Genomic DNA, 24,371 nt, shown 5'->3' with positions numbered 1-24,371 from the left:
TTTTTTGGTTTAGACTTAATTCTACTAGATACTGTATACATGTATGTTTGAATATTCATAGACATACACAGGTGAAACAATTAAAAGGTAAAACATATATTAGTGTATGTGTGTATGTTTTTGTACACTTTTACATAAAATATTGTGTATGGGCACATACTTAAAACATCATTGGGGTTATTTTGTTAGTGACTATCCTTTTATCCAAAAACTGTAGTCATTTTAGTGTACAAATATGCCTACCTATGCTGCCTTATTTATAGATAAATGTAGCAGAATATCCTGCATAACCAACAATTTAATACTAGTTCTAGTAATACAGATGTGATTCAAATGTGTTACCACCTTTGATTTCTGTCAGACATTCCACTGTATCTGACTGCTAGCGGAGAAATGCTAGTATTTGATTTCTGTAAATCATAGGACTTGATTTACAATGTTAATTGCTTTTATACAATTTAAAGCATAGGCACCTCAAAGCATGTAGGGGAAAAGTTGTGGGGGTCATTTGTGACTATTACCCAGCAATAAAAACTACCCTTTCTTGAGCTACTTTTATTTTTCATGTAGTTTTAGCCATATTTCAGTTCATATGGCAGTACACAATAGTTTAACTGTAGTGTTTGCTGCTGTGATGGTGAAATTATATAACTGCTGCTGGCCTTAGTTATATGGACCAAGTGTGCCACTAGCTTTTTCATTTCCATGTTTACCTTGATACACTCCCTGGTATTGAGATACAGAGAAAGGGAACTCCTGTGGAACAACCTTGTTAAACCCCCATGGAGTGTTTTGAGGACATTTAAAATAATGTGGTACAAAAGCTAATAAAGTTGTTACTAATTTTTCTTGGACGCTATGTAGATGTCATTTGACTTAAAAATTTTGACTTAAAAATAAAAATTTGATAAATATTAAAAAAAAAAAAAAGTGTGCCAGAGCCTAGGGACGGCCAAACTTATTTTTATATTGGAACAAAGGGTGTAATAGAACCATGTGCAAGTAGTACTATGTTTCATCCTTCTTTTCTGATTCAACGTTTAGGATGTAAACAAAATGGAACAAAGCTGGGTGATGTTATCCTTCCACCCTGGGCCAAGGGAGACCCCCGTGAATTTATTCGTGTGCATAGAGAGGTATCTAAAATGGCAGATAACTGTGAAATATTCTAGTCCTAATATTCTAGTACTAGTGCTTTTTATTAGCATGCAAAATCTCTATTTATATGATTAAGAAAATATATATTCAAATTATTCACTAGAAATGCTAGTCTCATGCTAGGGTTATATTAATTAAATCCAAAAAAGATAAAAGTTAGCTGTTAATTAGCTCAGCTGCTATTGTGAAATACAACAAACAGTATGGGCCGGCATGAATTGAGTCCCATACCCAGTATTCGGTGGATTGCTTTTTTTCTTGGAAATGCATGAACTTATAATACAGGACTTAGTAAAAACTATTCATTCCCTTGATAGTTTTTGTGTTTTATATTCATAGAAGATAGTGGATGAAAATGCTTTGGTTTTTTTTTTTACACTGATCCACGAAAATAGACTCTTTCATGTCAAAGTGTAAAAAGATCTCTGCAAAGTGATTTGAATTTTTTACAATGATAAAACCTAAATTATTACATAGAATATACACCTCCTTCAAGTCAGTATTTAGTAGATGTGCCCATCAACAGTAGATGTGACCAACAGGTTTCATGGTGGGGATGGTATGTTTATGATGATTTTGGTTTACACTAAGCATGGTGTTGCTAATGTGATGGTCAAAAAGCTAAATTGGAGTATCCCATTTGCCTTTTAACTTTCTCATTGTAGGTGAGATCTCATGTGAGTTTTATTATTTCAACACTTTGTTAAAAATGTGTACAGTATAGCACCCAGACAACAGTTGTTGTGTCCAATCTCAGCCACTGATGCTTTTTAATTCAGAGTTGTCGTAGGTCTTTTGGTGGCCTCATTAGTCTTGCAGTCTTGCAGTTAGTCACTTTTGGTGGATGGTTTGGTCTTAACAGACGTGCCATTTTCTTTCCATTTCTTCATTGTTTATGCCACAATACTAAGGTAAAACCTTCCAAATACATGTATATAACAATAACTGCAAAACCCTTGCCAGCACACAGATGATCTCCATTTTCCCAAAATTGCATGATTCCGGGCAGGAATTGGCTTTACCAGTGCTAATTTTGGTGTGATGTATTAAAGGGGGTATATACATTTGCAGTCAGTTTTTTTGTGTATTTTTATTTTAATTAATCAAAATCACTGCAGAGATTTGGTTTTAACTTCAACATGCAATAGTCTGTTGATTAGTGTAAAAAAATTATGTTCACTGGCATGCAGTGTTCTGTGAGAATAAAATATTGAAATATTGTATATTACTAGAATGAAAAGCTCTTACTAGCAATTGTTTTATTTACTCCACTCTAGAGTTGCAATGCTTGATAAATACAGTACTGCGTATAAATCATATAAAATTGCACAGTGTGCTTTTTTTTGGCAGATTTTTTATAGTATTTATATTTTGGTCCCAGTATAAAGTCTCTCTGCTAATTTAGGCTCTGGAATGTGACTATGTCAGCTCCCACCTACACGAATGGATTGATCTTATCTTCGGATACAAGCAGCAGGGTCCTGCAGCTGTAGAAGCTGTCAATGTCTTCCATCATCTTTTCTATGAGGGGCAAGTGGACATCTACAACATAAATGACCCACTCAAAGAAACAGCAACCATAGGCTTCATTAATAACTTTGGCCAAATACCTAAACAGGTAATATACCACAAGGACAGTGCAGTTTAAAATTGAAATTGTGTCAACGATAATCTTTTCCTCACTAAAGCTGTACAAACATGGCTGAGTAGACTGTAACATTAAGGGTCTTATTTATTTCACTGTGTAAAAAACGGCATAATATTTTTACATGTTCATTTTTTATGTTTTCTCTTTCTCTGGAACTGACATAAAATAACGGCATAAAATCTGGTGTTTGTACGGTGAAATTTGCCATTTATTTACACAGCTTTTTACACAGTTTTTTGTGCAAATTTTGTTTTACACAGCATAATAAATGGGCCCCTAATTGCTGGGATCTTGGGAGCTCAAAGCCAATCTATAAATTTGTGTTAAATTCTGTTTTCTAAATGCAGTTGTTTAAAAAACCTCATCCACCAAAGCGTGTCCGAGGTCGTATAAATGGAGATCTGACATCAATGTCTTTGCCTGTTGGGACTGCATGTGACAAGATATTTTTTCATCATTTGGACAATCTAAGACCTTCTTTAGCTCCTGTCAAAGGTATATGCAATAATTAAGGAAGCTCAAGCTTCTTTAAGTTTAAGAACTGTGCACTCCGCCCATCTAGCAAAAAGGTCCACCAATGCTTATTTTAGTAGTATTGCATACCAAAAATTTTGTTCCAATTTGCTTGGCCCTTCAATGAGATAGGTAATTTTTCTTGCTCAAAGGAGCATTTCAAAGTGCCCTATTTATAATAAGCAGCATACATATATTTGTTTTATTTTTTTTAAACAAGTCTGGAGCCCTATTACAATAAAGATAGTCTTTAAAATACCTCTGTGTTTACTTCCTGGACCATTTACTGTGTTCGTGATTCACAGCTATAGATCTACAGGTTTTATTGCATACAGTAAATTTGGAGAACACTATACTCACAGCTGCCAACATTTCAGATGTGGCCCAGAACTGAACGTACTTTATGAAGTTTAGAAAAGTTATAAGTACAGGTATGCGATCCGTTATCTGGAAACCCATTACAGAAAGCCCGTCTCCCATAGACTCCATTTTAATCAAATAATTCAGATTTTTAAAATGTATTTCCTTTTTCTCTGTAGTAATAAAACAGAACATTGTATTTGATCCAAACTAAGATTAATCCTTATTGGATGCAAATCAGTCCTATTGGGTTTTATTGTTTTTTTAGTAGACTTAACGTATGGAGATCCAAATTACAGAAAAACCCCTTATCCGGAATACCCTTGGTCCCGAGCATTCTGGATAATGGGTCCTATATCTGTACTTTGATTTGATTGCTATACATCTATAGCCCCTTGCAGTTTAGTTTGCAGTAGTATAGGTTTTTATAGCCAAAAAACTCATACATCTTGATTGCTGGCTGCCTTTCTTTAATCACAATATAGCCTCAGATTCTATGATAAAATTTGACTAGGTCTAAGATTTTAGTGTTATGGTACTATTAAGTTCAAAAATTGCCGTAATATGTCAAGGAGATAAAACACTCACATACTATGGTTTATAACACATGTACTACTTTACTAAACAAAATGGCTACAAACAAACAGTCCTAAACAATACACAATGCTGTGTGAATAAAACACTTAATAGCTTCCTTTAGGTGGTGAAGTCTAACAGTTTTCCTGAAGAGCAGTCTTTTCATGAAGTTGGCCAATTGGTCAAAATAGTCAACTTCAATGAGAGATTACAGGTCTGGGCACTATCAAAGTCCTATTGTTTAGTATTTAGTTTAGTGTTTACTGTCAGTAAAACAGCTATCCATAGTGTCTTTCTATTGTTTTCTATTTTTTTTTTAATTAAAGCCTGTTACTACTGGTAAATTGGTAAATATCATTGTTTCATTTTTGGCCTAAACATGTCACAAGCCTACTTTATAGTTTCATATGTCACCAGAAATCATTAATTTATTGTAATCAGCCTACCATGATAGTATAAAGGCTTGTCTTGTACCATTTGTAAAATCTGTAATAAAACTAAAATGTCTTCTGCTGACCCTTGCTTTTTAACATTTATTTTAAGAACTGAAGGAGCCTGTGGGGCAAATTGTTTGTACTGACAAAGGTATTTTGGCTGTCGAACAAAACAAGGTCCTTATTCCACCCGCTTGGAACAAGACTTTTGCTTGGGGCTATGCAGATCTCAGCTGCAGGCTGGGAACCTATGAATCTGATAAGGTGTGTAATTTTCCTATTGCTGCTTTGTTTTAGTAAATTGACTGTGCATGCAGCACTTAAAGAGTGACAAACATATTGGCATATTTTACTGATTATGTAAAAAGTGTATGGTTAGGACCAAGTCATCTTTTTTTCATTGGTAGACAATGCTCAAAGGCTATTTTGTGATTTTCTCCCCCCTTTTTTTTTTATCATGGTAATCATATGTGTTATTGTTATTGACCCACTTAGTGGTTCTGTTACTTTTTGTGGAAAATAAGTTTGTTAGGAAAAAAAAGTATGCCAGTTGCTAATAAACAGCCGACAGCACTTGTCCATTTGTTTTTTTTATGAAAATACAAAAAATGATTTGAAGCTGTGAAGTGTTCACAGCCAATGAAAGCAGTATGGCAGCTAGTAGAAATGCAAATATGAAGTAAAGGAATGTTGTTGTTTTTTTTGTTTTTTTTAACCTTCCTATTTGACTTTTCTATTCTCTTTGCCTGTTAGGGATAATATATTCTTTCTAATGTTTTAGCACATCGTTAAGCAACATTTAAGAATTTTTTTACTGTGTTTGGACAAAAAGTATAGAAAAAGTTACTATCCCTTTAATGTAACAGTATGCAAATGCATGAATGATGTGCAGATTGAAAACTGTATTCCATGCTATATCAAATCATCATTTTGCTACAAAATATGCTGTTGTGTGTCAGTGTGAGCCCACAAAATACTGAACCTGCATAAGGCAGGTATGATTTGTTTTGCTCAACTTAGGTTTGTTACAGCACAAGTAACAAAACAAACCAGGAAAGCCCATACAGTAAAGTTCAGTAAATTTTCCAGAATTTTTTTGCTTAGTGGCTTCAATAGAAATCAATTTTTTTTTTAAAGGCCAAACAGATTATTTTTATATTTTAATTTTCAAATTTCACATGGGGCCAGCCATATTCTTCATTTCCCAGGGTACCACAGCCATGTGATTTGTGCTCTAAACAACTTCAGTCACTCTTTACTGCTGTATTGCAAGTTGGAGTGGTGGTTTAAATGGTAGAGTGAATTATCTGCTATATAAACAGTGTAATTTAAAAATAAAAAGTACACCATAAAAATCATGACTGAATCCCTTTAAAGAGCAGTATATTTTTGACTGCATGTGTAAGTACCTCTGAAAGCTGTAAATTTGGCAAAAGAGGAAGATATCTTTAAAGCTAAATATGAAGGCAAGTTGACCAGCCTGTTTAAAGTCAGGTGCAACATCATGCGCTTGAGAAAGTTTGGTCTACACTAATACAAAAAAGGAATATATACAGCATCATTCTGGTTGCGGTATTGGATCCATTATCCGGATACCTATTATCCAAGGAGTTTCAAATTATGGAAAGGCCATCTCCCATAGACTCCATTATTAGAAAATAAGTCTAATTTTTAAAAATGATTTCCTTTTCTCTGTAATAATAAAACTGTACCTTGTATTTGGTCCCAACTAAGATGTAATATTGAAGGCAAACAATCCTATTAGGTTTAATTATTGTTTAAATTATTTTTCAATAGACATGTTATGAAGATCCAAATCCCAGGCCCTGAGCCTTCTGGATAACAGGTCTTATACCTGTACAGCAATATTTGAAGCTGAATGTATAAATACATTCAACATGTATATTTAAAATGTGCAGTTTATCTTTATTTGTATAACCAATACTTCATTCCTTTGCAGGCTGTAGTTGTATATGAATGTCTGTCTGAATGGGGACAGATTTTGTGTACCATATGTCCAAATCCCAAAATGGTTATCACAGGTGGGACCAGCACTGTAATCTGTGTATGGGAAGCAGGGACTTCAAAAGAAAAGGCAAAGTCCCTTAATCTGAAACAGGTAAAAATGCATGTTAATGTCACTGATGTTTAAAGTAATTGTACAGTGGATATAAAAAGTCATATGTCTGGGCTATGGGGTAGAGTGGCAAGATAAAAGCCTTTTCTTACGAAGAAAAACATCCAAGCCAGGCTACATTTTGCAAAAACACATCTGAAGTCTCCCAAAAGCATGTGGGAAAAGGTGTTCTGCTCTGATGAAACCAAGGTTGAACTTTTTGGCCATATTTCCAAAAAATATGTTTGGCGCAAAAACAATACTGCAGATCACCAAAAGAACACCATGCCCACAGTGAAGCATGGTGGTGGCAGCATCATGCTTTGTGGCTGTTTTTCTTCAGCTGGAACTGGGGCCTTAGTTAAGATAGAGGGAATTATGAACAGTTCCAAATACCAGTCAATATTGGCACAAAACCTTCAGGCTTTTGCTAGAAAGCTGAACATGAGGAGGAACTTCATCTTTCAGCATGACAACGACAAAGCATACATCCAAATCAACAAAGGAATGGCTTCACCGGAAGAAGATTCAAGTTTTGAAATGGCCCAGCCAGAGCCCAGACCTGAATCTGATTGAAAATCTGTTGGGTGCTCTGAAGAGGGCTGTGCACAGGAGATGCCCTCACAATCTGACAGATTTGGAGTGTTTCTGCAAAGAAGTCAAAATGTGCCATGCTGATAGACTCATACCCAAAGAGACTGTGCTGTAATAAAATCAAAAGGTGCTTAAACAAAGTATTAGTTTAAGGGTGTGCACACTTATGCAACCACATTATTATAGTTTAATGGTTTTCTTACCTCCACCTAAAATATTTCAGTTTGTTTTTCAATTGAGCAGTACAGTTTATAGGTCACATTAAAGGTGGGAAAAGTTTTTGACATTTTACCAGGGGTGTGTACACTTTTTATATCCACTGTATTTGTAATTGCAGTATGAAAACAACAGGGGGCAAATGTACGGCAACACTGCAGATATCAATGTGAAACATCTTTGGTATCATAGTATCTTTTGCTGTTTGAGGTGACTACATATAAAGTATAAAGTAAAGGGTTATAACATAGGCTGAGTTGTTACAAAGTGCAGTAGCTGAAATGAATGAAGAATGTTAGACATGTGACCCACCCCCCTCATCTTTTCGCATGAACTTTCTGCATTCACTACTGGGCACTGGTTGGAGGTTACGAGGTATAGCATATACAGTGGAGGAAATAATTATTTGACCCCTCACTGATTTTGTAAGTTTGTCCAATGACAAAGAAATGAAAAGTCTCAGAACAGTATCATTTCAATGGTAGGTTTATTTTAACAGTGGCAGATAGCACATCAAAAGGAAAATCGAAAAAATTACTTTAAATAAAAGATAGCAACTGATTTGCATTTCATTGAGTGAAATAAGTTTTTGAACCCTCTAACAAAAAAAGACTTAATACTTAGTGGAAAAACCCTTGTTTGCAAGCACAGAGGTCAAACGTTTCTTGTAATTGATGACCAAGTTTGCGCACATTTTAGGAGGAATGTTGGTCCCACTCCTCTTTGCAGATCATCTCTAAATCCCTAAGGTTTCGAGGCTGTCTCTGTGCAACTCTGAGCTTGAGCTCCCTCCATAGGTTTTCTATTGGATTAAGGTCCGGAGACTGACTAGGCCACTCCATGACCTTAATGTGCTTCTTCTTGAGCCACTCCTTTGTTGCCTTTGCTGTATGCTTTGGGTCATTGTCGTGCTGGAACACCCATCCACGACCCATTTTCAGTTTCCTGGCAGAGGGAAGGAGGTTGTCGTTCAGGATTTCACGATACATGGCTCCGTCCATTTTCCCGTTAATGCGAATAAGTTGTCCTGTGCCCTTAGCAGAAAAACACCCCCAAAGCAAAATGTTTCCACCCCCATGCTTGACGGTGGGGATGGTGTTTTGGGGGTCATAGGCAGCATTTTTCTTCCTCCAAACACAGCGAGTTGAGTTAATGCCAAAGAGCTCTATTTTGGTCTCATCAGACCACAGCACCTTCTCCCAGTCACTCACAGAATCATTCAGGTGTTCATTGGCAAACTTCAGACGGGCCTGCACATGTGCCTTCTTGAGCAGGGGGACCTTGCAAGGCCTGCAGGATTTTAATCCATTGCGGTGTAATGTGTTTCCAATGGTTTTCTTGGTGACTGTGGTCCCTGCTAATTTGAGGTCATTAACTAACTCCTCCCGTGTAGTTCTAGGATGCTCTTTCACCTTTCTCAGAATCATTGACACCCCACGAGGTGAGATCTTGCGTGGAGCCCCAGAGCGAGGTCGATTGATGGTCATTTTGTGCTCCTTCCATTTTCGAACAATCGCACCAACAGTTGTCACCTTCTCTCCCAGCTTCTTGCTAATGGTTTTGTAGCCCATTCCAGCCTTGTGCAGGTCTACAATTTTGTCTCTGACATCCTTGGACAGCTCTTTGGTCTTTCCCATGTTGGAGAGTTTGGAGTCTGCTTGATTGATTGATTCTGTGGACAGGTGTCTTTTATACAGGTGACTAGTTAAGACAGGTGTCCTTAATGAGGTTGACTAATTGAGTAGAAGTGTCTAACCACTCTGTGGGAGCCAGAACTCTTAATGGTTGGTAGGGGTTCAAAAACTTATTTCACTCAATGAAATGCAAATCAGTTGCTATCTTTTATTTAAAGTTATTTTTTCGATTTTCCTTTTGATGTGCTATCTGCCACTGTTAAAATAAACCTACCATTGAAATGATACTGTTCTGAGACTTTTCATTTCTTTGTCATTGGACAAACTTACAAAATCAGTGAGGGGTCAAATAATTATTTCCTCCACTGTATAAACTGCTGGAGCTGGTAAAGGGGATATATACCATACATTTTTACAATGCACTAAACCATGTCAAATAATGTAAAATAGAAGGAAGGGCTTTTATTTTAATACCTTTGGGTTCAAATATGTCCATAACTGCTTGAAAATTGTGCTCTACCCAGACCTTTTGCAAGCTTCCGGTTTAGACTCTTCAATATGTGGCTGGGGCCGTCGGCCCTGATAGAGTTCAATGACACAACCTCACCTACTTAAAGTGAATATTCATAGGGTGGGCGGGGCTTAGCAGTGTCACAGGCAGTCCGTTTCCCCCCCCCCCCCCCCCCCCCCCCATCAGCAGCACAAGCAGAGAAACACACAGAGGGAGGAAACTGGGAGGGGTTTTCCCTGCTGCTGCTGAGTAAAGCCTGTAAGTCAGTGCTGTGACCACTTTCAGTGGGAGAATGAAGCGACACTCCCATGTTTCATTTGGCTCTGGATTCAGACTTGTGAGGTTGTGTATGCAGCTCCTATATAATGAACATTTTATGAGGTAAAATGCTTTCAAAACATCTTTCTTCTGCATCATTTCACATTTTGAGGGAGGATGAATATTATAACTGAATGTGAACTTTATATAAAATATCTTCTTTAAAGGGGTTCTTTAAATTCAAAATGGCCCTTAGAGCACTTTTGCAGTTTGCATTAATTGGTTTTAAGTGGTTTTCTTGATATTTGCAGTTTTAGACTACTTACAGGAGGCATGGCTCAGCAGCTCTCTTTTAAGAAGGCCCAGAGTGTCAGCGGACCCTGTCGTTTTAAATTGCACCCTGATTAAATTGACATCAATTAATTTTTTGTGTTGATATCTTCTTTAATGTAGCACGTTAAGTGTATCATCAGAAATATCTTATATTTATTGATATTTATTGTGCCTACTGAATTGGATGTATAAGTAATTTTGATGACATTCCGATATTGAATATTTTGAGTGTTCTTGCATCCGATGTGTGCTATAGCTTGTATGCAGTTAAATGACATAGTTGATATATCTAATCGAGTATCACTAACTTTTTGCCTGTAGGCTTTAATTGGCCATACGGACACCGTGACCTGCTTAACTGCATCGTTAGCCTATCACATTGTTGTAAGTGGATCTCGAGACCGCACCTGCATCATCTGGGACCTGAACAAGCTTGCATTTGTAACACAGCTAAGAGGCCACAGAGCTCCTGTGTCAGCCCTCTGTATCAATGAGTTAACTGTAAGTTAACTGTAACTTTTAAATGTTTATTATTACTTGTATGTATGTATATCTTTATTTATAAAGCGCTATACAGTAGAACAGTAGATTAATACAGCAGGGGGTTATTAAAATAATAGATAAATACAAAGTATAACGATGAATACAAATACTGTTACAATAAGTTAAGAATCAAGGAGGCTTCCAAGAGGATGGAGGTCCCTGCCCCTGTAGAACGTATAATATAAATACTTTTAAAACTTGTATCCATATTTTCGCAGTCAGCCCTACCTGTCAGTGCAGTATGACTGGGTTTAAAGTTGTTCCTCTCTGCAGGCAGGACAATCCCTTGCTTGTGGTTCCACCTTCTCCTCTCTCTTAGATAATTTTTATTTTTCAAGGAACTTATCACTTATAACTTACCAGTTGAGCTGATTATGCAGACGACACCATGGTAGAGCCCCTCTGCAGTGTGCTTCCACCTGCAGTTTATTGGAGAGCTTACTCCATCAGGTAGAGCCCCTCTGAGTGTGCTCCCAGCCGCATACTCCTGGATAACTTGCTCATCCTTGTTACTAACTATGGTGTGCCCTTCTTTGTGTTCCATCTAGTGCATAGGAAACTATGTGTGACAGGTAGAGCCCCTCTGTGAGTGCTCCCTTTCCTATTACACCCTGAGAAGCCTATGTCATCCAGGCTGAGCAGGGCACTGCTCCCTGAACTACATCTGGCTTGAAATCGGGCAGGTTTAATTTTTCCGTTGGATCAGGGACTGCTGTATGATGCCGTCTCCAAACTGACGGCGCCTATGTCTGCCATTAATTTGATCATTTGGCTCTAGGGCCAACTGATCGAATTAGCCCAATATCGCCCAACCCGTAGGTGGGCATATCGGGGGAAGATCCTCTGAAGAGCATTAAAAAGGTTACAAATTTCCTTAAAGGTATATTCTCCACATTGATTAAGGAAGAGCAGGTTACAATGTCTAAAGCAGATAAGGTGTTAGGTAACACGTTTAAGAAGCTGACAACAGAGAGGCCCTAGAACCCAACTTCAAGCACAGCCCAAAAGGAGTTTCAAATCAACTTGGCAAATCCAACCTAAACCAACCCACAAACATACATTAGCCAAAGAACAGGGTTCCTGAGCCTTGCACTCATACACCAACTCTGTCTCCGGTAGGAGGGAGGTTAAGACAATTTTTGCAAGTTTGGCAAAATTCCAGACACGTGGGTATTGAACATATTAAGCCACGACTACTGCATTCTGTAACCCTTCCTTTCTAGCGAAGGCCCATCCTGAAGGACTGAGTCACGTGTACCCCATGCTCAAGGCCTATCTAGCCGTGCTGTTGGCTTGTGGAAGTAACCAAACAGAGCTATGGTGTAGTGCAACTACAACCCACTGTAGCTGTGTGCAGTGCAGAATAACAAATGGGCGCCAGAAGGTTCTTGCAGTTTAACAGTAGAACTGGTTTATTTTCAGCAACAAGCAACTTGCAGGGTTATGCAATATACTCACACATCAGTTAGCATAGCAGTTTCTCTGAGGACAGCACAGAGAGGGTGCACACCCGCTCCTCCCAACTCCCCTTGAGCCTGGGCAGGATCAGTGCCACCGGTTCAGTTGCTCACTCTGTGGAACAGTCAGCTGGATACCACACTCCTCAGGCCCTACGGCAACTTTGGATCAGGGTTCAAACTACCTGCCTCCTAGGTCTAAACCGTGGCCCTACACTAAGGCAACAGTGCCTGTCTGGAAGGGTACTCCCACAGCTACTTTCCTCTGAGCCAAACTGCTCGTGCTCTCTTCCCTCACTATCTCACTTTCCTAGAAAGTGCTCCACAAAACTTGCTATCTAACTGGTCCTCATTCACGGGGTCCCTGTCCCCGACTTCACCAGCGTGACTGACAACACTCTGGGGCACATGGCTTTACTGGAGGCCTAGTCTTCTACCTCCAGGCTCAATGCTCCCCTCTCTCGGAACACAGGCAGCCAAAGAGACAGACCCACCCCCCTGCTAAACACTATATCTGTGTCCCAGGGGAGTGGTCTCCCTGTTACCCAATAATCACACATATGAACTCAAAACTGATACATGGGTCTTTGCCCAGTAACAGCACAAAACCAGGAAGCTGCAGGGTTTAAAGCCATAGGGACTAGTTAACCCTATGGATCCCTACAATTCAATTCTGCAAAATACCTTGACAACCTCATAGTCCTGGCAGACTCAAAAGAAGAGACCATGTCTCACACAAAAGAGTACCTGCTGATGCTCCATTGCCATGGCTGACTTACCAGTCACAAAAAGAGCCTGCTAACACCAACCCAGTCCCTTGAGTTTGTATGCAGATCGATTCAATAGACGAGTTATTCTTCCCTTCTAAAATGTTACCCTGCAACAGACTGCTCGTAACATCATCGCTCAACCTCAGTCCTCGGCGCACAATATTCTATGACTTCTAAGCCACATGGCGGCCAGTATAGAAGCAGTTCCCTTCACAAAATTGCATTGACAACCAATTCAGTGAGAGAGAAACTTTCACCTACTAGAATACAAAATACCACATGGTCTTCCCGATCTCACATGGGGCAGAATTTGCGACCACCCTGTCCAAAAGGTAGTCACAATAGATCCCAGTCATGTGAGCTGGGGGGGCTGACATGTCCGCCACAGGTATGCCAAGACACATGGACTCAACAGGAACTCAAACAGCAAACAGCACATCAACACACTTGAACATAAGGATCCAATCAAACAACAGCACCACAGTTACATATTTTGGTGGTGGCCACGCAGAATGTGGTTTGCAGACCTGATCCAGTTGTCAGAGTCACAACCGTCACCTCATCCATTAATTCCAGATCTTCTTTTGCAAGGTCCAGACCACGTACACTGACTGAATTTGACAGCACAGCTGTTGAATCCAGCTTGTGGAAAAGAGAAGGATTCTCTGACTAGGTAGTCCATACACTACTAGCAGCGAGAAAAAAAGTCTACTTTGGCATCATAGTGGAAACTGTTCATCGACTGGAGCTGTTCATCGACACGGCAGATATTGGCGTTCCTGCATATCCACTCATATCCTGGATTTCCTACAGGAAGGATCTGAGTACCTCAGCACTAACATTTCAGGTCTTTGCACTCTCAGCTCTTTTCCACAAGCAAAGGGCCCTCTTGCCAGAAGTCAAACAGTTTTTTTAGGGTCTCCTCAAACTTTAAAACGCTTACTCATACCAGGAATAAGACCTTAGCATAGGTGAATTAAATTAAAATTAGCAAGAGTAATTGTGGAGAATTTCTAATTCTGTTTTCTCTGGTAAACAGTAGCTAGGGCTCACCTTTTCATATATTCATGGAAGATCCAATATTTTGTAGCAGCTGTAATTTTATATATATATACAGTATATATATATAAGTTTGGATGGGAACTCAAAAGAAGCAAAAGGTATGCTGCAACATTTGTAATGTGGTTACAGGAGTGGACAGAAGTGCAACTTATTTAAGGAAACAATGCAGCTCTAGTCTAGTGAGCTGGATTAGAGGTACTGGCACAACAAAGCAGTAAACTTGTAACCTGTGCTTTTTACAGGGTGATATAGTGTCCTGTGCAGGCACATACATCCATGTTTGGAGCATTAATGGCAATCCTATTGTCAGTGTGAATACTTTCATTGGAAGAAGCCAACAGATCTTGTGTTGCTGCGTATCTGAGATGAACGAGTGGGATACACAAAATGTTATTGTCACAGGCCATTCAGATGGCGTTGTCCGTGTAAGTAAACTTGAATTCTTACCAGAACTAATTGTAGTGTTCTTAAATTTAATTGCATAAAACCTGTACAGGTTCTTTGAATATTAGTCTTTCATGCTTCAAGGTCTTTCAAATTCATCTAGCATGTTTTTCCTTTAGTTCTGGAGAATGGAGTTTCTACAAGTACCAGAGACACCAGCTCCAGAACCTGCAGATACTATGGAGATGCCCGACGACTGCCAAGATGAACATTTAGGTAATTATTTTTACAATCACCTTACGTTAAATAAATTCCAAACTACTTAAATATTAGCTGTGCTTCTATATGTGTGTTTATAAAAAAGATGGGGGTTTTTTTGTCTTTTTTTAAGTACATAAATGATGTCATAACTAATTATACTAAATAGCTATTAGAAAAGATTAAATAGAAAAAAAGCACCACACTACTACAGCAACTCCCTGACATGCCATGAAAGCTTTCTTTCATTTCTTTTCATTTTCTTTCATCTCTTTTTAAAGTTTGTTTAAATGTTGTATATTGGCTGCTCTGAATGCTACATAACTGCGGACTCCAGCCTATTTTGTACACGTGTAAATCAATAAAAAAAAACATTTTACATATAAACAAATTAATTTGTAGACACTCATTTGCAGTTATCAGGTGCATTTGTAATTAGGGGCAATTTTGTGCCCCACACTGCCATGAGGTGGTCTTCCTAGCACCACCCACTCCCAACATTTACTTTTTTTTTTCCTACTAGATAAGGAAGGGCTGGATTGCTGTATTATGCAAAATAATTTGAGATAATATTGTTCCTTTAACACCTTATCATTGGTTTTAATACTCCCAGGCCAGGAAGCCCAAGATGATGAAAGCAGCGACTCTGATGCTGAAGATCAAAGTGTGAGTCAAGATATAAAAACAAAAGAGAGTCAACCTCAGGGTAACGACAGTCACCGCCCAAGAGCATCTTCTGCCAGAGCTGGTTTAACAGCTTGGTCAGGAGACAGCGGCTCTGATGACTCCAGGCGATGGTCAGATCAGCTGAGCTTGGATGAAAAGGATGGATTCATCTTTGTAAACTATTCAGAGAATCAGAGTAAAGTTCAGTTACCACAGATTCAGAGTGGCGGACAGGCAAGCCAGACTGATGTACGGCATTACAACAAGCTAAAAACTGGTAAATAGAATCATCTGACTGATTATTTATTGTGGATGTACTGACAGAATAAACCTGCATAGACTTTTTTTAGTAGTCTAGAAAACAGAAAAGAAAGTGTCCAGCCCTTTGGTACTGTTCCAGGCACATGTGCAGCTTCTTAAAGGGGAAGGAAAGTCTTTTTGGCATTTTACTTCCAATAGATTTGCCACATTAGTGCCACCTAGAACAATATATTTATTCTGCAGAAACCATTACCATACCTAGAAGGGACCAGGCATGTGCAATGCAATAGTGCTTAAAGTCACTCTGGCCTTACCAAAGTTTTTTTTTACCTACTGACAATCTTTACGTTTACATGGTGAACGAGGGAGTTACTGATCCCCTTCTCCAAAGGGATAGCCCAGATGGTAAATGCAGACTTAATTATACATGTTTATTATTCATGTATTTTGGTAGGTACTTCCTCTACCACTTTGATCGGACTTTACAAAAGGCGATACCCTATAACAATTTTTTTTTTCATTGAAATACATTTTACATAACAAATTTTTTAGAAATTATCATTTAAAATCATTTAAATTATCATTATCATATATGTTATTATCCCATTATTTAGGTTACAGGTGGGAACGACAGCTGGTGTTCAGGAGCAAACTAACAATGCACACAGCCTTTGATCGAAAAGACAATGCTCATCCTGCAGAAGTCACTGCTCTTGGCATTTCTAAGTAAGTGGTAGTTACAACGTTTGGATACAAAACCATAACCATTGTAGATTTTTTTTATTTTGCAAGTCAAAAAGCAAAGCAAGCTGCCCACTGTGTCAGTTTTCAGATGTGATCTGGTTACGCAAACCGATTTTATTTCTAGGACACCATAGAATTGAATGGAGAACTGTTCTTGGTTCAGATAATCATATCAGTTGCTTATAAAGTATGTCATACATTACTCTGCATTTGATAACAAGTAATGACATATTAAGGAGCAAATAAACCACTGGGACCACGCCATTTCTAAACAGTTATAATTACATGTCTTTAGACCACGTGACAACAGAAGGTGCTCCGACACAACATTTTCAGGGGGATTTTGCTAATTTGCCTATGAAAATTCAGGGTTTGATTGATTTGGCTAAACCATTCATGGAGGATTTGCTATTCACCCATTGCAGGGGAATTTTAATTTTAATAACATGCCCACCAGTCCCCTGCTCTTTGAGTGCTTAACCTCAGAAAACAGAAAATGAGGGTGTTGTTCATAAACCCGGCATGTCATTTATAGGGAGAAGGGGAGAATCTGTCATATATTTAAAACCAATCAGTTTATTCAAAAGGCCTAATATCTAAGCTCTGTAGCACCCTTATGAAACTTTACTTTATGAAATGCACAGCTTGAATGGGGGCTTTTATTAAGCTTTTCTTTTTAACTAAAAAGTTATACAGTGTGCCATCATAATGTAACATATTAATTGCTACAATAATATTACACTTTCTGCTTAGGCTATTCTATAATATTTTCCAATTTGTCATTCATTGTTCATTTCTGCAGGGATCACAGTCGAATATTAGTAGGAGACAGCCGAGGCAGAGTGTTCAGCTGGTCTGTAAGTGATCAGCCAGGGAGATCTGCAGCAGACCACTGGGTAAAGGATGAAGGGATGGATAACTGCTCAGGATGTGCTGTGCGCTTCTCACTCACAGAGAGACGACACCACTGCAGAAACTGTGGGCAACTTTTTTGCCAAAAGTAAGTGCGTTTAAATAAAAACAAACCTGGTGTTAAATGTTTGATTCAATAAATTTCGTTTTCTGGGTGGTAAAGAACTTTTCTTAAAATCCAGTATTAAAAATCCAGTATTAAAATCCAGTTAAGAGTGTGTTGTACCATTCACCCATATGCAGTATACACTTTCATAAAGTCCATGCTGTAAAAGCTCTATCATTGAAACAAGCCCTTTGCACCTTCTTATTACTCTGAAATACACTGGAGAAGATTTGCTCCATTACCAGGGCATTTTAAAATTAAAGCTATTTTTCAATGCAAGTTGCTGCTCTGCACATTTTGCAAACTGCATTTTATTTTTAAATAAAATGCAGTCAACACAGCTTGTTCCAGCATGGTTTTCTGGGTTTTTAACATCTCTTGAATTCATGTATCACTCAGTATTCTGTGACAAAGGTGACAGGTTTATGCCATGCCCGGCAGATACGTTCACAAAGAAGAAGGCAGTGGATCAGCTATTTTTTCAGGCCTTTTTATGTTTATACTTTTAAATCATAGCAAAAGTGGTGGGAAGGTGCTTTCTAAGATGATTACATGTCTTGATAACATTAAAGTCCCTTTTTGTAAAGCTGATACTGTTTGTTTGCTATACATGAAGCATAAAATGTTGGGCATTTAAAAATGATAGTGCCTGTTTAACATGGCACAGGGAGCTCTCTCCTTAATTCTAGCTCCTGTACTGTAGGTGACACTTCCACTTATTGCAGGCAAAGCAACCTAGAGCAACATAGAGTGGTAGAAGAAATTTTGCAAATGCCACAGATTCACAAAAAGTCCTCCCTCTTTATCCCTCACATAGGTGCAGTCGATTCCAGTCTGAAATCAAGCGTCTGAAAATCTCTTCTCCAGTGCGCGTGTGTCAGAACTGTTACTACAACTTACAGCATGAACGTGGCACAGAAGAGGCAACAAGGAACTAGAAGTTTTTGTTTTTATTTACTTCCAAAAGGAAACCATTTTAGACCTGTACCAACATACAGACTATAAACTTGTAGGCATTAAAGAAAAAAAAAATTCCAGTTTACACATTATCTTTGTACTGTGTTCTGAACACTGCAAGAAAAAAAAGGGATCATTTTGCACACTGATTGCTATGGTTTAATGCTATGAAAGGACCACTCAAAAGGATCCAGAAGAGCATTGATATATATATATATATATATACACACACATACAATATTTAATATTTGTTGCTTTGTCTGCCCAGCCAAACATTTCATTTTTTATTTTTCTGTTTTTGCAGTGCTACTCGTCTTAGCAATATTGTTTTATGACAGCAAACTCATAACTTCCTTAGAAGAATGCAAATTAGAAGTTGTGTACAATTTATTATAAATATTTTGTCTTTTTAGCAAGGAATCCTCTTAATTACCTATTACATAAAATTATAAATCAAGTGATATCCATCATTTTTACTGTAATATTCTGTAATACTATTCTCTTCAATCCCAAAATAACATTTTATTTACCACTACTAAATACTTTTCTGAGTTATTCATTATTTTTGTTTGGTCTGACCACAGTATAATTCCTTTTCACTCTAAATATCAAAACAACAAAAACTGGCAGATCAAACATAACCATGGAATATGTGTTGTCCCGTGATTTTTTTAATTATCTAAAAGTTGTGCAAGTCTTAAGGTGGCCATACACGTTGTGATCCGCTTGTTTAACTAGGTCACCAAATGAGTGGATCTTCTCCCCATCTTCTGTCAGTCGAGGGAAACAAAAAAACATGTTAGGAATTATTGAAGCAATGCAGTATGCTAAAAAAATGTCATTATCCTTTATGTAAAGTTGTTGTGCAGTTTGTTGTATGTTTTCTTTTTATTTTAATTGCCCCCTTTTTAAAGACATTTTATATATCTGATTAGTGCAATAAAGTACAGTATATACATTCTTTAAGGGGTTGTTCACCATTGTTTGCTTAACTTAACTATATGACTCTGTTCATCCTTTGTGCCCTATTAAAAGTGCTTCATTTAAAAAAAGTTCATTTAAAAAAAGTACATTTAAAAGTCCAAAAACCACATGTTTAATTTTACGTACCATAAATAACTTTTTTCACTGACTGCCTTCTCCAGAGCAAGCTGAGAGGGAGGACCTTAATTTAGTATGGGTGAGAGGGTCACATGATTGAGGATGACATCACTGCCTTTTCATTGCCAAAACACTTATCGGCTCTAATCCTATCAACTCTAATCCTAAATTAAACTGTAGAAACATAAATATGTATGATATGTCCCAATAACCCATGTAACACAAGTGGCTGCAGAAAGAACAAGTTGTGCTCACAAATCTGATCACAAGAACGCCAAAAAAAGAAACAAACCTTACCACCATGCGCAGAACACACAGACTTTCACTGCCCACACTGTACTCTATGTAGACTGGAATTCTGAAGTGTGCGGGGGGTTGGCGACCCCCTACCAGGGCAGCACGGGTCTGAACTGGCACTAGAGGGAATAGGTAATTATATTGTGGATTATCCCTGAAACCATACAACTGCTAATGCATGGACATTGCATGTCTGCTCAGTATTACATTTCCTTTTATAGACAAATCAATGTTTTGAAAGTGAACAACCCCTTTAAGGTTTTAGACTTTATTAGTAAAATGAAAAGAAAATATCAAGTTTTCATCTGAACAAAAGCCAATACTAGTGGCCTATTTATTACTGCTCAAGCCTTTGGGCTTGAACAATCATAAAGAAAACCCTGATTACTTACTCACACTGGGTTTTGGACCAGAAAACCATTTTAAATTCATTATTTTCTATGAATGGACTTTTGTAACGAATTAAGTAATCATAGGCTGAAATTATTTACCAATATAAAGTAATGCTATAAATATCTATAAAAGTGCCCACAACCTGAAAGGACTTATGTCTGTAACTCTACATTTACATTAAAAACAACACCGTACCCTTAAGTAAAAATTATGCCATAGATTGTTTTCAGTGCTGTTAAATGTATTTGTTGTGAATTAGAAAACTGTGGTAACAATTTCACTGCTTCTTTACATTTAACAGATGTAAATGTTCAGTAAACAATGCTTTTTTTTTTTTTTGTATAAAAATTCTCATTCAGTGAATGCAAGAAGCCTTTAAAAAGTTTTATTTTTTACTTGTATACATTAATATTTTATCTAAACAATCTAAGCTGTAAGATCGCCTTTATGCTCCTAGGTTTGTTTTTGTTGTAATGTCAATAGTTAGCTCTTAGTTTTGTATATTATGTTAAATTATGGCCTAGGTTTATTGTGAGAGCAGAGTATATTTTAAGAATGCACCAACTTCATTATGGATTTGAATCTAAAAAATTACAAGAAAAATTGAAAATCATCTGTGAACAACAAATTGTTCAGAGCTTAAAAGTCAAATGACCCATGATACAGGTTTGAATTCCATTTTACTTGGGAACGAAGGACTTGAAAAATTGGCTTTTATTGGGTTTTGGGTTTTATATTTTTACAATTACTAAGCCTGTTTTTCTTCACTTGTTTTTAACTAAATGTTCACAGATTTTGTATTATTTCTTGAGTAATAGAAATTGTGTTGCTTTGCACTGGAGCACAAAATCCTAAAAGCTGTGCTGGAGGATGAGCCCTCGTCCAACATTATCTGGGAGAACCAGCGGTTGTAGACTTCAACAGCTGCAAAAAAGAACTAGAAAAGCTTTGTCCAATTGCATGTTTTAGAAGTGCTAGCTTGGGTAACTTTTAGGGAAGCAGGATTATTGCCCACATGTGATAAATTTTGCTGCAGGACATGCATTAGAGAATAGTTGATTTTTATAAGTGGAGTATCCTGCAAGATTGCAGCTCCTCATTATGTTCTGTATACTAACTTTTGTTAACCGCTGAACTACTAAAGTTGAGTGAGACTAATCATATTTGCATTGGGTTGCTAGAACCCTTATAACTTAGGGTTTTTATCTAAAGCTCCAATGGTCTGGTCATATTTGCAGCTGTAGGACAATAGAAGCTGTAGTGCCATTGGCTGGACAAACATAAGTGCAGACAGTTTCTGATAAATCATGTCCTTTTTATCCTAGAAAACATCTCTTCAATACATTTTTTTTTTGCTAATAATGCAGATGCAACCAAAACATTATACAGCTGCATTTTATGTACTTGTACAGAAAATATATAAATATTTATATATATATATGAGATTATGTTCTGCCTATCTGAACTTAAAGGTCATTTAAGGACAGTTTACCAGTGTATCTTCTATTATAAATTTCATGCCCACATGCCTTGTTCTGCCTCGCATATTGGTACACACACCCTTGTATTCTTCCAGATATCTGTAGCTAGTACGCAAATGTATTGTCATGTTTAAAATAGGAAAATCTTTGTAAAAGAGGCATCTATTCTATAGAGGAACACTTTAGACAAATTATTTTGCACCTTCTCATGTAAGAAAGCAGTAGCAGCCAAATTTATTTTTGTTCTGTATTATTTTAAGACTCATTTGATTTCAATAAAAACATAGAAAATATTGTATAAAAATATTTATGCAGTTGAAAGAAGCAAAAAAATTTTTAGGAAGTATTTTTAATTTCAGCAAGTTTCATTACTTGTTGCATGAAATATTAACAAAGCTGACTTTTTGTGTCAGTACAATGTATATTTTTTGTCCTGTTATTAACTTGTACACCCTTATACGCAGCCATTTATTTATACAGCAGTGGAAATTTGTTTGAGAATAAATGGCTAAGATTGGAGTGTGGCATTTTGTATTGTATTACAGAATCCAATGTCTGTTTTTTGGTGGTTAAATTGTACACAGCCTGGAAAAATTACTATCTTGCGTGCAAACTGTACTATCTGGTTGTTTATGTATATCTGTTTCCAATACAAAAAGAGAAGAGTAACAATTACAATACATGACTAAATACAATAGGTCAGGTACTTAACTTATTTTTTTTTTCCATTAAAAATAAATAACTGCTATTTACCACCAAAAATGTTATCTGTTTCTTTAAATTAAAAACTTTTATTTGTTTTTGTTTGTTTTTTTAACTCTACATTTAATGATATGGTGTTAAATGTTATGGTAGCATTTGACTGGGCCAGCGGGACACTAAGAAAACTTGTGAGCCCCTCCACCCCAATCCCACTGCCTACCCTACTGGGAGATGAGTTTACAGCAGCTGCTGGTTTACAGTGGCAGTGAAGAGCAGGTATGCAGTGGGAGAGGATTCACAATGGGGGTGGGGGACCACCGTGCCTAATGAGCGGTATAATCTCAGAGCACATTCTTTCTAAATAAAATGTTGCTCCATCTCCACATAACTGCAAAGATTATTTTTACAGATTATATTTTTACTGTCAAGGAAATCTTCCTTTCAATTTCACATGGGGCTAGCCATATTTTTCATTTCCCAGGGTGCCAAAGCTGTGTGATTTGTGCTCTTGATAAACTTCAGTCCTTCTTTACTGCAGTGCTATCACTCCCCCTCACTTTCCCCCCAGTAGCCGATCAGCAGAACAATGGGAAGGTAGCAAAATAGCAGCTACCTGACACTACAGCTGGTAGATGGTATAGATATCAGAATAGCATTGAATAGTAACAAATCCCAAGTCTGGCTTGGGACTCCTCCAGTTACAATGAGCAGGACAAAACAATTATAATGTGTAGCGCTGGCTCTTTCTGACAGCTCAGAATCAGGCACAATGTACTGAGATGGCTGCCTAAACACCAATATTACAGCTAAAAAAAATACATTTGTTGGTTTAAGAATACAATTTTCAATGGTGAATTCTTTGCTATGTAAACAGTGTCATTTAGAAATAAAAAGTACAATAAAAATCATAACCAAATCCCTTTAGGAATTATTTAAAAAAAATTATAACCTGTTTATTGGGTATTTCAGTGAACACCAAAAACATTAATGCAGGCATATTTGGTGTATCTAGAAGCAAATGAACCAAACATAAATCTAATGGAACAAATACAAATTACTCCAATGAAAGCTATCGAATGCACTAATAAAATGTTTAGAAGTGTGCATAACAATAAAATGGTGGACAGAATTCTATGTATAAGGGAACCATATAATAATTTCTATTTTCAAAGTATATCTTTCCAGCATGAGGGGAGGGCATTCATTCCGAGTGGAAGAAAGGAGCTTCCATCTAAATATTTGGCAAGGGTTTTTTAAAGTGGGAGCTGTGAGGTTGTGGAATTCTCTCCTTGAATCAGTTGTGCTGGCTGATACATTATATAACTTTAAGATGGGATTGGATGGCTTTTTAGCAAGTGAGAAAATACAGGGTTATGGGAGATAGCTCTTAGTACAAGTTGATCCAGGGACTGTTCCGATTTATATCTTAGGGGCTGATTTACTAACCCACGAATCTGAATCCGAATGGGAAAAATTCCGATTGGAAAACGAACATTTTGCAACTTTTTCGTATTTTTTGCGATTTTTTCGTCGCCGTTACGACTTTTCGTAAATTGTCGCAACTTTTTTGTAGCCGTTACGATTTGCTCGTATCTTGTCGCGACTTTTTTGTATTGAGCGCTCGTAAACTGCGGGCAAAACTTTCAGACTTAGCATGATTTTGGAAGCCTCCCATAGGACTCAATGGCACTCTGCAGCTCCAACCTGGCCCAAGGAAAGCCACGATACTGAAGCTTGAATGAATCCGAAACTTTCGTACTCGGAGCGAAGGCTATGAAAAAGTTGCGACAATTTGCGCAAGTCGTAACGCTACGAAAAAGTCGCGACATTTTGCGAACCAGTCGTAATGGCTACTAAAAAATCGCAAAATACCGATCATTACGAAAAAAACGCATTCGGACGCCTTCGAACCGTTCGTGGATTCGT

The 24,371-nt window shown here is 37.5% G+C and overlaps 1 protein-coding gene across 6 annotated transcripts in view; it reads left to right on the top strand.

Moving 5' to 3' along the window:
- wdfy3 (WD repeat and FYVE domain containing 3) overlaps positions 1–22,505 on the top strand; it is a 206,293-nt gene extending 183,788 nt beyond the window's left edge. For all 6 annotated transcript variants that reach the window (XM_012955308.3, XM_012955305.3, XM_004911065.4 and 3 more), the window contains 12 exons: positions 1,045–1,136; positions 2,564–2,776; positions 3,154–3,301; positions 4,799–4,953; positions 6,650–6,808; positions 10,673–10,852; positions 14,426–14,608; positions 14,747–14,843; positions 15,439–15,768; positions 16,367–16,478; positions 17,299–17,496; positions 18,332–22,505. In XM_012955308.3, the coding sequence (XP_012810762.1) occupies positions 1,045–1,136; positions 2,564–2,776; positions 3,154–3,301; positions 4,799–4,953; positions 6,650–6,808; positions 10,673–10,852; positions 14,426–14,608; positions 14,747–14,843; positions 15,439–15,768; positions 16,367–16,478; positions 17,299–17,496; positions 18,332–18,452 (1,988 nt within the window). In that variant the 3' untranslated portion in view covers positions 18,453–22,505. The remainder of the gene's footprint in view (positions 1–1,044; positions 1,137–2,563; positions 2,777–3,153; positions 3,302–4,798; positions 4,954–6,649; positions 6,809–10,672; positions 10,853–14,425; positions 14,609–14,746; positions 14,844–15,438; positions 15,769–16,366; positions 16,479–17,298; positions 17,497–18,331) is intronic.
- The last annotated feature ends 1,866 nt before the right edge of the window (positions 22,506–24,371 follow it).

Source organism: Xenopus tropicalis, chromosome 1, assembly GCF_000004195.4.
Source record: "Xenopus tropicalis strain Nigerian chromosome 1, UCB_Xtro_10.0, whole genome shotgun sequence".
Classification (NCBI taxonomy): Eukaryota; Metazoa; Chordata; class Amphibia; order Anura; family Pipidae; genus Xenopus; species Xenopus tropicalis.
This window is presented reverse-complemented; position numbering and strand designations above follow the sequence as displayed.